This window comes from Babylonia areolata, chromosome 26, assembly GCF_041734735.1.
Source record: "Babylonia areolata isolate BAREFJ2019XMU chromosome 26, ASM4173473v1, whole genome shotgun sequence".
NCBI lineage: Eukaryota > Metazoa > Mollusca > Gastropoda > Neogastropoda > Buccinidae > Babylonia > Babylonia areolata.
In genome coordinates this window covers 46,767,790-46,781,138 of record NC_134901.1, presented here as the reverse complement: position 1 = coordinate 46,781,138, position 13,349 = coordinate 46,767,790, and the positions used below count along the sequence as shown (strand labels likewise).

Genomic DNA, 13,349 nt, shown 5'->3' with positions numbered 1-13,349 from the left:
TTTTCTAAATAGCCATGCCTACCCCAGCCCTACCCTCTGTTCTTTTCTAAATAGCCACGCCTACCCCAGCCCTACCCTCTGTTCTTTTCTAAATAGCCACGCCTACCCCAGCCCTACCCACTGTTCTTGTCTAAATAGCCACGCCTACCCCAGCCCAGCCCTACCCACTGTTCTTTTCTAAATAGCCACGCCTACCCCAGCCCTACCCACTGTTCTTTTCTAAATAGCCACGCCTACCCCAGCCCAGCCCTACCCACTGTTCTTGTCTAAATAACCACACCTACCCCAGCCCTACCCTCTGTTCTTTTCTAAATAGCCACGCCTACCCCAGCCCAGCCCAGCCCTACCCACTGTTCTTTTCTAAATAGCCACGCCTACCCCAGCCCTACCCACTGTTCTTTTCTAAATAGCCACGCCTACCCCAGCCCTACCCACTGTTCTTTTCTAAATAGCCACGCCTACCCCAGCCCAGCCCTACCCTCTGTTCTTTTCTAAATAGCCACGCCTACCCCAGCCCAGCCCTACCCACTGTTCTTTTCTAAATAGCCACGCCTACCCCAGCCCTACCCACTGTTCTTTTCTAAATAGCCACGCCTACCCCAGCCCTACCCACTGTTCTTTTCTAAATAGCCACGCCTACCCCAGCCCTACCCACTGTCCTTTTCTAAATAGCCACGCCTACCCCAGCCCTACCCACTGTTTGGTGCACACCGTTCAGTTTCTCTCCAGACGAATAACTTTGAAGGGAGACAACTTCTATACTCAAATCTCTACCAGTGTGAGTAGGGGCCCTTTACCAATTTGCCACACACCATTTTTGGGCCAGTTCGATCACTATTTCCAAACATTAATTTCCTGGTGTGTGCAAACGCACACTCTCGGTTCTTTGTCACACACACTTCACTGTCTTGCTGTTGCTGTGTTTCTGTGCTGGGCTTGAGAAGAAAAGAGTTGGCGATGAATTTCATTCTATCGTGATGAGTTTTTTCTCCTCCTCCTGGTATTCGTAAAATACTGCCGCTTGATAAATGGTTATGTCTAAAATGTGTTTTCCTTCTGTAAACTAATGTCTGCATGCGAACAGGTTCTGTTATGCATTTGTGAGTTCGCTGAAAACTTGCACTGTTACATGCGCGAACAGGTACAGTTGTGCATTAATTTGTTATTTCGTTAAAAAAAAAAAATCTTGCAATGTTACATGCGCGAACAGGTTCAGTTATGTATTAATTTGTGATTTCGTTAAAAAACAAAAAACAAACTTGCAAGGTTACATGCGCGAACAGGTACAGTTATGTATTAATTTGTGATTTCGTTAAAAAACAAAACAAAAAAAACTTGCAAGGTTACATGCGCGAACAGGTTCAGTTATGTATTAATTTGATTTCGTTAAAAAAACAAACTTGCAAGGTTACATGCGCGAACAGGTTCAGTTATGTATTAATATCACAAATTAATACAAACTTGCAATGTTACATGCGTGAACAGGTTCTGTTATGTATTTGTGATTTTGTTAAAAACTTGCAATGTTACATCAGACCCTTTCATGTGGATAAAGGAATGTTCACCCATACTTGAAGTAATCGTTATGGTAAACCAAATTGTGTTCTTGATTATGTTTCTGTGTTTGTGTATGATTTTCGATTTATGTTCGTATGATTTTCGATTTATGTTCATATCTTGTTATGTAATGCCTCCCACCCTTCCCCAACATTCCTTGTGACCCCGGTATACTTGGTAATAAAGACATATTCTATTCTATGTTCTCTGAAATCACCCATGCCATACACGGGTCAACTGTTAATCAGATCTTGAATCGCGCGCGCGCGCGCGTGTGTGTGTGTGTCTGTAGCTAGCAGGCGGGGAGACCGTTCTAACTGTCGTGTGCGATAGTTTTCCACGGACGCTGGGTCGTCGGCGAGTTTTGGTGACAGGCTGTTTTTCATTAATATCTCTGCTGACATCCTTAATCCTTGTCTCTCAGGTATGTGTGTGTGTGTGTGTGTGTTCATGTGCGTGTGTGTGTGTGTGTACGTGTGTGTGTGTGCGCGCGCGCGTTTGTGTGCACACGTGCTTGCTTGTTTGTGTTTGTGTGGAGGTTGGTTGATGAATATGAATAATTACAGTTGAACCGCAGATAAAGAAAATGTTCTGATTTTATTATTTTGAAAGCAGGTTTAAGTAGATTTGGGATGTTGATGCTGAAGTGGTGTGTGTGTGTGTGTGTGTTATTTCTTATATAGAATAGATAAGTTTGAGGAATGCACACAAAGTAAAGAGACAGGCGTGTTTTACGTAGAAGACATCTGAAAATTTCCAGGTGTTTGATGTGAGAGATACATAACTTTTATGCTTTGTGTCAACTATTTTGTGCAGAAAACTTTTTTTTTTTAAACTTTACCATTTCAATAGCAATTTGTGTTCTTGTTCTTCGTCTTCCTACTTTTTCTTCCTCCTCCTCTTCTTCATGCCCATCAAATTGATGCCATAATTATTGATGTTATTTGATGTTCACCCAGGCTCAGCGGCCCACGGATGAAATGACTGTTGTTGCAGGGTGGTATTTACGTGTTCCAACTGTTCGACTGGTTTATCGCCACTCTGACTGTGTCCACTGTGGCTTTGGTAGAATGCCTGGTCATGGCCTGGGTCTATGGTAAGTGTGTGTGTGTGGGCGGGGTAGTGTGTGTGGGCGGGGGGTGAGGGGGTAGTGTATGTGTGTGGGCGGGGAGTGAGGAGGTAGTGTGTGTGTGTGGGCGGGCGGTGAGGGGTAGTGTGTTTGTGCATTTGTGTTTGTGCAGGGGCTCACGTATACGACAATGTGTATGTGTGTGTGTGTGTGCGTGCGTGCGTGTGCGTTTGTTCAGGGGCTCACATATACGGCATTGTATACTCTGTGTGTGTGTGTGTGTGTGTCTTTTTGCAGGGAATTGCGAATACGAATTTCTGCGAATGTGTGTGTGCGTGTGTCTCTTTTTACAGGGAATTGCGAATACGAATTTCTGCGAATGTGTGTGTGTGTGCGTGCGCGTGCGTGCATGCGTGCGTGTGTATGCGTGCGTGTGTATTCTTAGTAAAACGACTATTCCACATGTATATTTAGACGGGTGTGTGTGTGTGCCTGCACGTCTGTACGAACGCACTCCTGTATTGATACGCGTGCGTGTGAGGACGACCGAGGTGATGACCTGTATCGTCTCAAGATCACGCGAACAAGGTGATGTAGTAGCTACATGCGTATTAACGAATGCCTACCAGACACACTACACGGAAAACGTGTATATTTGTGTCATCTCTCCGTGCAGGGGCTGACCGCTTTGGCGTATTAACGAATGCCTACCAGAAACACTACACGGAAAACGTATATATTTGTGTCATCTCTCCGTGCAGGGGCTGACCGCTTTGGCGTATTAACGAATGCCTACCAGACACACCACACGGAAAACGTGTATATTTGTGTCATCTCTCCGTGCAGGGGCTGACCGCTTTGGCGAGGACATCAAGATGATGCTGGGCCGGAAGCCCCCCCTAATGATCAACATCCTGTGGTGCTTCATCATCCCGGCTTTGCTGGCTGTAAGACACGGTTTGTCGTTCGCTTGTCTGTCTTTATTATGTGGAAAAGGTGGCAGAATGGATAAGATGCTCATGCCCTGGACTTGTTCGCTTCAAACGTGGTCAGGGGACAAACAGGGGAAGTGGGGGAGGCAAGGTTAGTCGTTCTTCTGTTGCGCATGAAACTGGCTGCAGCTGTTGAGCATTGTTACGGTATGATGAATTATCCTTTTAGTATGATCCCTTGATGTCAACATTGTGTTTTCTTTGAGAGAAATGAGCAACGTGGGGGAAAGGTGTGTGTGTTTCAATGTTTGTCAAAGATGAATCGAAGTGGCTGTAATAGTTTCGTTTTCCTGGCAATGCCAATACAGGTTTTATCTTTCAACAACATGTGATTAATGGTGGCTAATTCCCTCTTACCTTCATTTAGTTAGTTCATTTTCAATCCCAAAGAGAACATCGGTTGCATGTAATCTAATAAACACACCAGTTTTATAATACAGAAGTGTTTTAATGTATTTCCAAAAGATTCGTATTGGAAGGCAGTCGAAAAAGAAATGTTCAATAAAATCAGTTTCATCAACACATTACTCACACTTAGTCTGTGACATTTCATTTTCTGAAGAATATTATGTTTTGTAGAATAAATATTGTGGTTAATTTTACATTTTTACACTACCAAAATTCAAACACTTCACTGTCGGCCGCCGTTCTTTCTCTGTCTATGGGCCTTGCTTTTGGAATGAACTTCCCCTTTCGCTTCGTCAGGTCTATGCACACGGCTCTTTCAAGTCTGGCCTTCAAACCCACTGGGTTTTTTTTCCAAGACAGACCTTCCCCTGCCTCTTCTTTGTCTTCAGTTTCTCAAGTTTAGAATTAAGCATGCGAGCGAATGACTGGTTCGAAAGCGCATTGGTTTTTCTGTGCCCAGGATTAAGCGCTATATATATATATATATATAATAATTATCATTTTATTCGACTGTGACGGTGAACTCTCTGGTCGACTAGAGTCTCCAGTGGTGGCGGAAGAGTTAATGTTTAATAGACAGAAAATGTATTCTGATTGTGTTGTGCAGACACTGCTGGGTGTGACCCTGGCTAAGTACCAGCCCCCGACCTACGGGGACTACCGCTACGACACCCCGGCCACCGTGCTGGGCTGGGTTATCGCCCTTGTCTCCTTCGTTCCCATCCCCATCATGGCCGTGTACCAGCTGGTGAAAGCCAGGGGGTCCTTCATGCAGGTCGGTGCCTCGTGATGTGCTGTGCTGTAGTGTGTAGTTGTATTATGTTACGTTATGGTGTGGTGTTGTGTGGTGTTGTGTGAATGTATTGTGGCATTGTGTTGTGGTGGTGTATTGGTTGCTGAAGGCCAGGTCAGTGCCTTCTGTTGTTTTGTGTTGTTGTATTGGTTTGCATTGTATTGTGTTGTGGTATTGTGTTGTGGTGGTGTATTGGCTGCTGAAGACCAGGTCTGTGCCTCGTGGTGGTGGTGTTGTGGGGTGGTGTTGTGTTGTGGGGGTGTGGTGTGGGGGTGGTCTTGTGGGGTGGGGTGGTGGGGTTGTGTGTTGCGTTGCGTTGTGGGGTGGTGGGGTGGGGTGGTGGTGTGTTGTGGGGTGGGGTGTTGTGGGGTGGGGTGTGGTGATGTGGGGTGGGGTGTTGTGGGGTGGGGTGTTGGGTTGGGTGGGGGGGGTGTTGTGGGGTGTGGTGTGGGGGTGGTGTTGTGGTGTGGGGGGGGGGGGGGTGTTGTGTTGTGGGGGGGGGTGTTGTGTGGTGGGGTGCGGTGTGGTGGGGTGCGGCGGGGTGTTGTGTTGTATTGTGTGGTGGGGTGTTGTGGGGTGGGGTGTGGTGTTGTGTTGTGGGTGGGGTGTAGTGTGGTGTGGTGTTGTGGGTGTGGTGTTGTGGTGGGTTGTGGTGTGTTGTGGGGTGGTATGGTGGGGTGTTGTGTTGTGGGGTGGGGTGTTGTGTTGTGGGGTGGGGTGTTGTGGGCTGGGGTGTTGTGTTGTGGGGTGGGTTGTTGGACTGGGGTGTTGTGTTGTGGGGTTTGGTGTTGTGTTGTGGGGGATGGGGTGTTGTGTTGTGGGGTGTGGTGTGGGGGGGTGGCGTGGTGTGTGGGGGTGGGGTGTTGTGTGGTGGCGTGGGGGGAGGTGGGGTGGTGTTGTGAGGGGTGGGGGTGTTGTGTTGTGGGGTGTGGTGTTGTGTTGTGGCGGGGGGTGTTGTGTTGTGGGATGTTGTGTTGTTGTGTTTTGGGGTGGGGTGTTGTGTTGTGGGATGTTGTGTTGTTGTGTTGTGGGATGGGGTGTTGTGGGGTGGGATGGGGTGTTGTATTGTGGGGTGGGGTGTTGTGGGCTGGGGTGTTGTGTTGTGGGGTGGGTTGTTGTGTTGTGGGGTGGGGTGTTGGACTGGGGTGTTGTGTTGTGGGGTTTGGTGTTGTGTTGTGGGGGATGGGGTGTTGTGTTGTGGGGTGTGGTGTGGGGGGGTGGCGTGGTGTGTGGGGGTGGGGTGTTGTGTGGTGGCGTGGGGGGAGGTGGGGTGGTGTTGTGAGGGGTGGGGGTGTTGTGTTGTGGGGTGTGGTGTTGTGTTGTGGCGGGGGGTGTTGTGTTGTGGGATGTTGTGTTGTTGTGTTTTGGGGTGGGGTGTTGTGTTGTGGGATGTTGTGTTGTTGTGTTGTGGGATGGGGTGTTGTGGGGTGGGATGGGGTGTTGTTTTGTGGGGTGGGGTGTTGTGTTTTGGGGTGGGGTGGGGAGGTGGGGTGGTGTTGTGGGGTGCGGGGGGGTGTTGTGGGGTGCGGGGGTGTTGTTGTGGGATGTGGTATTGTGTGGTGTGGTGTTGTGTGGTATGGTATGGTGGGGTGTTGTGTGGTGGCGTGTTGTGCTGTGTTGTGTTGTGGGGTGGGGTGGGGGGTGGTGGTGGGGTGGTGTTGTGTTGTGTGTGTGGGGGGGTTGGTGGGGGTGGTGTTGGAGTGGGGTGTTGTGTTGTGGGGTTTGGTGTTGTGGGGTGGGGGTGGTGTTGTGGTGGGGTGGGGTGTTGTGTGGTGGGGTGGTGTTGTGGCGGGGTGGGGTGGTGTTGGGGGGTGGGGGGGGTGTGGTGGTGTGTGGTGGTGTGGTGTTGTGTTTTGGGGTGGGGTGTTGTGTGGTGGGATGTGTTCTGGGGTGGGGTGGGGTGGGTGTTGTGTGGTGGGGTACGGCGGGGTGTTGTGTTGTGTTCTGTTGTGTGGTGGGGTGTTGTGTTGTGGGGTTTGGTGTTGTGGGGTGGGGTGGGGTGTTGTCTGGTGGGATGGTGGGGTGTTGTGTTAGGGTGGGGGTGGTGTTGTGGTGGGGTGGGGGTGTGTGGTGGGGTGTGGTGTGGTGGGGTGGTATTGTGGGGTGGGGGTGTGTGGTGTTGTGTTGTGGGGTGGGGTGTTGTGGGTTGGTTTGGGTTGTGTTGGGGTGGGTGGGGTGTTGTGGGGTGGAGTGTTGTGTTGTGGTGTGGTGGGGTGGTATTGTGGGGTGGGGGTGTGTGGTGTTGTGTTGTGTTATGGGGTGGGGTGGGGTGTTGGGTTGGTTTGTGTTGTGTTGGGTGCGGTGTTGTGGGGTATTGTGTGGGGTGGGGTGTTGTGTTGTGGGGTGTTGTGTTGTGTTGTGGGGTGGGGTGGGGTGGTGTTGTGTTGTGTTGTGTTCTGGGGTGGGGTGTTGTGTTGTGTTGTCTTGTGTTGTGGTTGGGTGGTGGCGTGGTGTGGGGGTGTGTGGGGTTGGGTGTTGTGTTGTGGGGTGGGGTGGGGGTGGTGTTGTTGTGTGGTGGGGTGTTGTTGTGTGGTGGGGTGTTGTGTTGTGGGGTGTTGTGTTGTGGGGTGTTGTGTTGTGGGGTGTTATGTGGTGTGGGTGTTGTGTTGTGTTCTGTTGTGATGTGTTGTGATGTGTTGTGGGATGTGGTGTTGTGGGGTGGGATGTTGTGTTGTGGGGTGTTGTATGGTGGGATGGTGTGGGGTGTTGTGTTGTGGGGTGGGATGTTGTGTTGTGGGGTGGGGTGTTGTGTTGTCTTGTGTGGCGTGGTGTGGGGGTGTGGTGTTGTGTGGTGGGGAGGGTGTTGTGTTGTGTGGTGGGGTGGGGTGGGGTGGGGGGGTGTTGTGTTGTCTTGTGTGGTGGGGTGTGGTGTTGTGGTGTGGGGTGGTGGCGTGGTGTGGGGGTGTGTCGGGTTGGGTGTTGTGTTGTGGGGTTTGGGATGTTGGGTGGTGTTGGGGGTGTTGTTGTGTGGTGGGGTGTTGTGTGGTGGGGTGCGGCAGGGTGTTGTGTGGTCGTGTTGTGGGGTGGGGGGTGTTGTGGGGGGGTGGGGTGTTGTGTTGTTGTGTTTTGGGGTGGGGTGTGGTGGGGTGTTGTGGGGTGGGATGGGGTGTTGTGGGGTGGGGTGTTGTGTTGTGGGGTGGGGTGTGGTGTGGTATTGTGTTGTGTGGTGTGTTGGGTTTTGGGTTGGTGTTGTGAGGTGGGGTGTTGTGTTGTGGGTTGGGGTGTTGTGGGGTGGGTGCTGTGTTGTGGGGTGGGGTTGGGTTGGGGTGGGTGGGGTGTTGTGTTGTGGTGGCGTGGTGTGGAGTGGGTGGGTGTTGTGTTTTGTTGTGGGTGGTGTGTTGTGGGATGTGGTGTTGTGTGGTGGGGTGGGGTGGGGTGTTGTGATTGGGTGGTGTTGTGTGGGGTGGGGGTGTGTGGGGTTGGCTGTTGTGTTGTGGGGTGTGGTGTTGTGTTGGGGTGGTGTTGTGTGGTGGGGTGCGGCGGGGTGTTGTGTGGTGGGGTGCGGCGGGGTGTTGTGTTGTGGGGTGGGGGTGGGGTGGTGTTGTGGTGGGGTGTTGTGGGATGTTGTGTTGTGTTTTGTGGTGGGGTGTTGTGTGGTGGGGTGTTGTGTCATGGGGTGTTGTGGGGTCGGGTGGGGAGGGATGGGGTGTTGTGTGGTGGGGTGTTGTGTGGTGGGGTGTTGTGTTGTGTGATGTGTTGTGTGATGGGTATGGGGTGTTGTGTTGGGGAGGGGGGGGGGTGTTGGGGTGGGGTGTTGTTTGGTGGGATGGTGGGGTTGGGGTGTGTGGGGTGGTATTGTGGGGTAGGGGGTGGTGTGGTGTGGGGGTGTGTTGTTGGGTTAGTTTGGGTTGTGTTGGGGTGGGTGGGGTGTTGTGTTGTGGGGTATTGTGTTGTGGGGTGGGGTGTTGTGGTGTTGTGGGGTGGTGTGTTCTGGGGTGGTGTGTTGTGTTGTGTTGTGTGGTGTTGTGGTTGGGTGTTGTGTGGTGTGGTGTTGTGTTGTGGGGTGGGGTGGGGGTGGTGTTGTGGTGGGGTGTTGTGTGGTGGGGAGGGTGTTGTGTGGTGGGGTGTTGTGTTCTCTTGTGCTGTGTTGTGTGGTGTGGTGGCGTGGGGGTGTGTGGGGTGGGGGTGTGTGGGGTGTTGTGTTGTGTTGTGGGGTGGGGTGTTGTGGTTGGGTGGTGTTGTGGTGTGGGGTGGTGGTGTGGGGGTGTGTGGGGTGGTGTGGGGTGGTGTGGGGGTGTGTGGGGTTGGGTGTTGTGGGGTGTTGTGGTGTGGTGGGGAGGGTGTTGTGTTTTGTGTTGTGTGGTGGGGTGTTGTGGGGTGGTGTGGTGTTGTGGGGAGGGGTTGGGTGGGTGGGGTGGAGTGGGGTGTTGTGTTGTGGTGTGGTGTGTTGTGGTGGGGGTGGGGTGGGGGGGTGTTGTTTTGTGGGATGGGGTGATGTGGGGTGGGGTGTTGTGTGGTGGGGTTTGGTGGTGTGGTGTTGTGTTGTGTTGGGGTGTTGTTGTGTGGTGGGGTGTTGTGTGGTGGGGTGGTGTTGTGGGGGGTGTTGTGTTGTGGGGTGGTGTCTTGTGTTGTGTGGTGGGGTGGGGTGTTGTGATTGGGTGGTGTTGTGTGGGGTGGTGGCGTGGGGTGGGGGTGTGTGGAGTTGGCTGTTGTGTTGTGGGGTGGGGTGTGGTGTTGTGTTGGGGTGGTGTTGTGTGGTGGGGTGCGGCGGGGTGGGGTGCGGCGGGGTGTTGTTTTGTGGGGTGTTGTGTTGTGGGGTGGTGTTGTGGTGGGGTGTTGTGGGATGTTGTGTTGTTGTGTTTTGTGGTGGGGTGTTGTGTCATGGGGTGTTGTGGGGTCGGGTGGGGTGTTGTGTGGTGGGATGTGTTGTGGGGTGGGATGGGGTGTTGTGGGGAGGGATGGGGTGTTGTGTTGTGGGTTGTGTTGTGGGGTGTTGTGTTGTGCGGTGGGGTTGGGTGGGGTGGGGTGTTGTGTTGTGGGGTGGGATGTTGTGTGGTGTTGTGGGGTGGGGTGTTGTGCGGTGGGGTGGGGTGTTGTGGGGTTTTGTCTTGTGGGGTGGGGTGGGGTGGTGTGTTTTGGGGTTGGGTGTGGTGTGGTGTTGTGTGATGGGGTGGGGTGTTTTGTGTTGTGGGGTGTGGTGGGGTGGTGTGTTTTGGGGTTGGGTGTGGTGGGGTGTTGTGTTGTGGGGTGGCGTGTTGTGTGGTGGGGGTGGTGTGTTCTGGGGTGGGGTGTGGTCTTGTGTGGTGGGGTGGGGTGTTGTGGTTGGGTGGTGTGGGGTGTTGTGGTTGGGTGGTGTGGGGTGGTGTGGGGGTGTGTGGGGTTGGGTGTTGTGTTGTGGGGTGAGGTGTTGTGTTGGTGTGGGGGGGTGTGGTGTTGTGTGGTGGGGAGGGTGTTGTGTTGTGTTGTGTGGTGGGGTGGGGGTGTGTGGGGTGTTGTGTTGTGGGGAGGGTGTTGTGTTGTGTTGTGTGGTGGGGTGTAGTGTGGGGTGGGGGTGTGTGGGGTGTTGTGTTGTGGGATGTGGTGTTGTGGGGTGGAGTGTTGTGTTGTCTTGTGGGGTGTGGTGTGGTGTGGTGTGGTGGGGTGGGGAGTGTGGTGTGGTGTTGTGGGGAGGGGTTGGGTGGAGTGGAGTGGGGTGTCGTGTTGTGATGTTGGGTGTTGTGTTGTGTTGTGGGGTATGGTGTGATGGGGTGGGGGGGTGTTGTGTGGTGGGGTGATGTGTTGTGGTGGGGTGTTGTGTTGTGTTGTGGGGTGATGTCGGGTGGGGTTTGGTGGTGTGGTGTTGGTGGTGTTGGGGTGGGGTGTTGTGGTGTTGTGGGGGGTGTTGTGTTGGGGGGGGGGGGGTGTTGTGTGGTGGGGAGGGTGTTGTGTGGTGGGGTGTGGTGTGGGGGGGGGGGTGTGGGGTGTTGTGTTGTTGGGTGGGATGTGGTGTTGTGTGGTGGGGTGTTGTGTTGTGGGGTGTTGTGTTGTGTTGTGGGGTGGGGTGGGGATTTTGGTGTGGTGTTGTGGGGAGGGGTTGGGTGGGGTGGAGTGGGGTGTTGTGTTGTGGGGTAGGGTGGGGTGGTGTTGTGTGGTGGGGTGGGGTGATGTCGGGTGGGGTGTTGTGTGGTGGGGTTTGGTGGTGGGGGTGGTGTGGTGGGGGTGGTGTTGGAGTGGGGTGTTGTTGTGTTGTGTGGTGGGGTGGTATTGTGGGGGGTGTTGTGTTGTGGGGGGGTGTTGTGTTGTGGGGGGGTGTTTTGGGATGTGGTGTTGTGGGGTGTTGGAGTGGGGTGTTGTGTGGTGCGGTGGGGTGTTGTGTTGTGGGGTTTGGTGTTGGGGTGGTGTTGTGGTGGGGTGTGGTGTTGCCTGGTGGGGTGGAGTGGTGTTGTGTTGTGGGGTGGTATTGTGGGGTTGGGGTGGGTGGTGTTGTGGTGGGGTTTGGTGTTGGGGTGGGGTGGGGTGTTGGGGTGGGGTGGGGTGTTTGGTGGGGTGGGGGGTGTTGTGGGGTTGGGGTGGGGTGGTGTGGGGTGTGGTGTGGTGAGGTGGTATTGTGGGGTGTGTTGTGTTGTGGGGTGTTGGGTTGGTTTGGGTTGTGTTGGGGTGGGTGGGGTGTTGTGTTGTTCGGTGGGGTGTTGTGTTGTGTGGTGGGGTGGTGTGTTCTGGGGTGGGGTGTTGTGTTGTGGGGTGTTGTGTTGTGGTGGCGTGGTGTGGGGGTGTGTGGTGGGGAGGTTGGGTGTTGTGTTGTGTTGGGGTGGTGTTGTGTGGTGGGGAGGGTGTTGTGTTGTGGGGTGGGGTGGGGTGTTGTGCTGTGGGGTGTGGAGTGGTGTGGGGGGGTGGCGTGGGGTGGGGGTGTTGTGTTGTGTTGTGTTGTTGTGTGGTGGTGTGGGGTGGGATGTGGTGTTGTGGGGTGGGGTGTGGTGTGGTGTTGTGTTGTGGGGTGGAGTGTGGTGTGGTGTGGTGTTGTGGGGAGGGGTTGGGTGGGGTGTTGTGTGGTATGGTGTGGGGTGTGTGGTGTGGTGTGTTGTTTTGGTTGTGGTGTGGTGGGGGTTGGGTGGGGGGGTGTTGTGTTGTGGGGTGGGGTGTTGTGTGGTGGGGTAGTGTGGTGTGGTGTGTTGGGGGTGGTGTTGTGTGGTGGGGTGTTGGGGGGGGGGTGTTGTGTGATGGGGTGGGGTGCTTGTGATGGGGTGTTTTGTGTGGTGGGGTGGGGTGGTGTGTTGTGGGGTGGGGTGTTGTGTTGGGGTGTTGTGTTGTCTTGTGTTGTGTGGTGGGGTGGGGTGTTTTGGGTGTTGTGGGGTGTGGTGTTGTGTGATGGGGTGTTTTGTGGGGTGTGGTGTTGTGGGGTGGTGTGTTGTGGGGTGGGATGGTGTGGTTTGGTGTTGTGGGGTGTGGTGTGGTGTGGGGGTGGTGGTGTCTTGTGGGGGGTGGTGTGGTGTGGGTGGGGGGTGTGGGATGGGGTTGTGGTGGTGGTGGGTGGTGTATGGATGTGGGTTGTTGTTGTTGGGGTGGGTTGTTGTGTTGTTGGGTTGGTGGTGTGTTGTTGTGTTGGGGTGGGGTGTGGTGTGGTGTTAGCTGCTTAAAGTCAGGGTGTCCTATGTGCAGGTCAGCACATCATGTGTTGTGGTATTGAATTGTGGTATTGTAGTGTTGTGGTATTGTTTTGTGGTATTGCATTGTTGTAAAGGGGTATTGTATTTTCATATTGTGGTAATGTATTGTATTATCATGTTTATTACCTAGTTTGGTAATTTATAGTATTGTGGTATCATATTTTAATGCAGTATTGTATTGTGGTAGTGTATTGTGGTATTTAAGACACAGTGCAATGGTAAATGATTGAAAAATACACAATTAATCAGTTAATGCAGTGAATTGCAACAACATTCACAAACAAATTCTCCTACTTGTTTGTATATATTCATCGTCTGTTAGCATCACCTGACTGGGAATATTTCCTGTGTTATTCGAATTTTGAATATCTTTTAAAAATTGTTGCCTTAAGGTTTTATATTTAATACAATGATCAAGAAGATGGATTTCGTCTTCCAGTATGTTACACTTGTTGCACAATCTGTCTTCTTGTGGAATATTTAAATATCTACCTTTCTCAATCTTTAGGTCATGCCCGCTTATTCTGAGTTTAGTTAAAGCTTGTCTGTGTTTTGTATCTGGAAATGTTTAAAAGATAGGTTTCAGTTTTGTACTCTGCTACAATCGTATTGTAAGAATTTAGCTTTAATGGGTGTTTTTTTTCTTATCTTTCCAGTGTTCGATATATTCATTTTCTAATTTTTGATATACGACGTATTTCAGTCTATGTACGCTGAATGTGAATTGGTTTTCCAGATATGTAAACCAGCCTGAAATGAGCCCTGGGAGGGCTGACCTCCACCTGCCCTTGCAGGGTTTTTATCTCCCTCTTAACGGATATGTTGGTCACTTTAGACCAGCTTGAAAATGTTAGTCCCCTGGGGTTGAATTTAGTCTTGTATGGTATTATTATTCTTATTGATGTATTTTCGTACAGTGTTAGTTTTTGGGGGGTCGCACTGTATTG

The 13,349-nt window shown here is 52.5% G+C and overlaps 1 protein-coding gene across 5 annotated transcripts in view; it reads left to right on the top strand.

Moving 5' to 3' along the window:
* LOC143300858 (sodium-dependent proline transporter-like) overlaps positions 1–13,349 on the top strand; it is a 52,608-nt gene that overhangs the window by 34,286 nt on the left and 4,973 nt on the right. For 2 of the 5 annotated variants that reach the window (XR_013057698.1, XM_076614821.1), the window contains exons 10-13: positions 1,850–1,981; positions 2,554–2,653; positions 3,473–3,573; positions 4,634–4,801. Coding sequence is in view for 3 of the 5 variants with exons in the window: in XM_076614821.1 (XP_076470936.1) it covers positions 1,850–1,981; positions 2,554–2,653; positions 3,473–3,573; positions 4,634–4,801 (501 nt within the window). In the remaining 2 variants the exon portion in view is untranslated. Of the gene's footprint in view, positions 1–1,849; positions 1,982–2,516; positions 2,654–3,472; positions 3,584–4,633; positions 4,802–13,349 lie in introns of those variants that run through there. The other 3 variants (XR_013057699.1, XM_076614822.1, XM_076614823.1) reach the window with 3 other exon arrangements.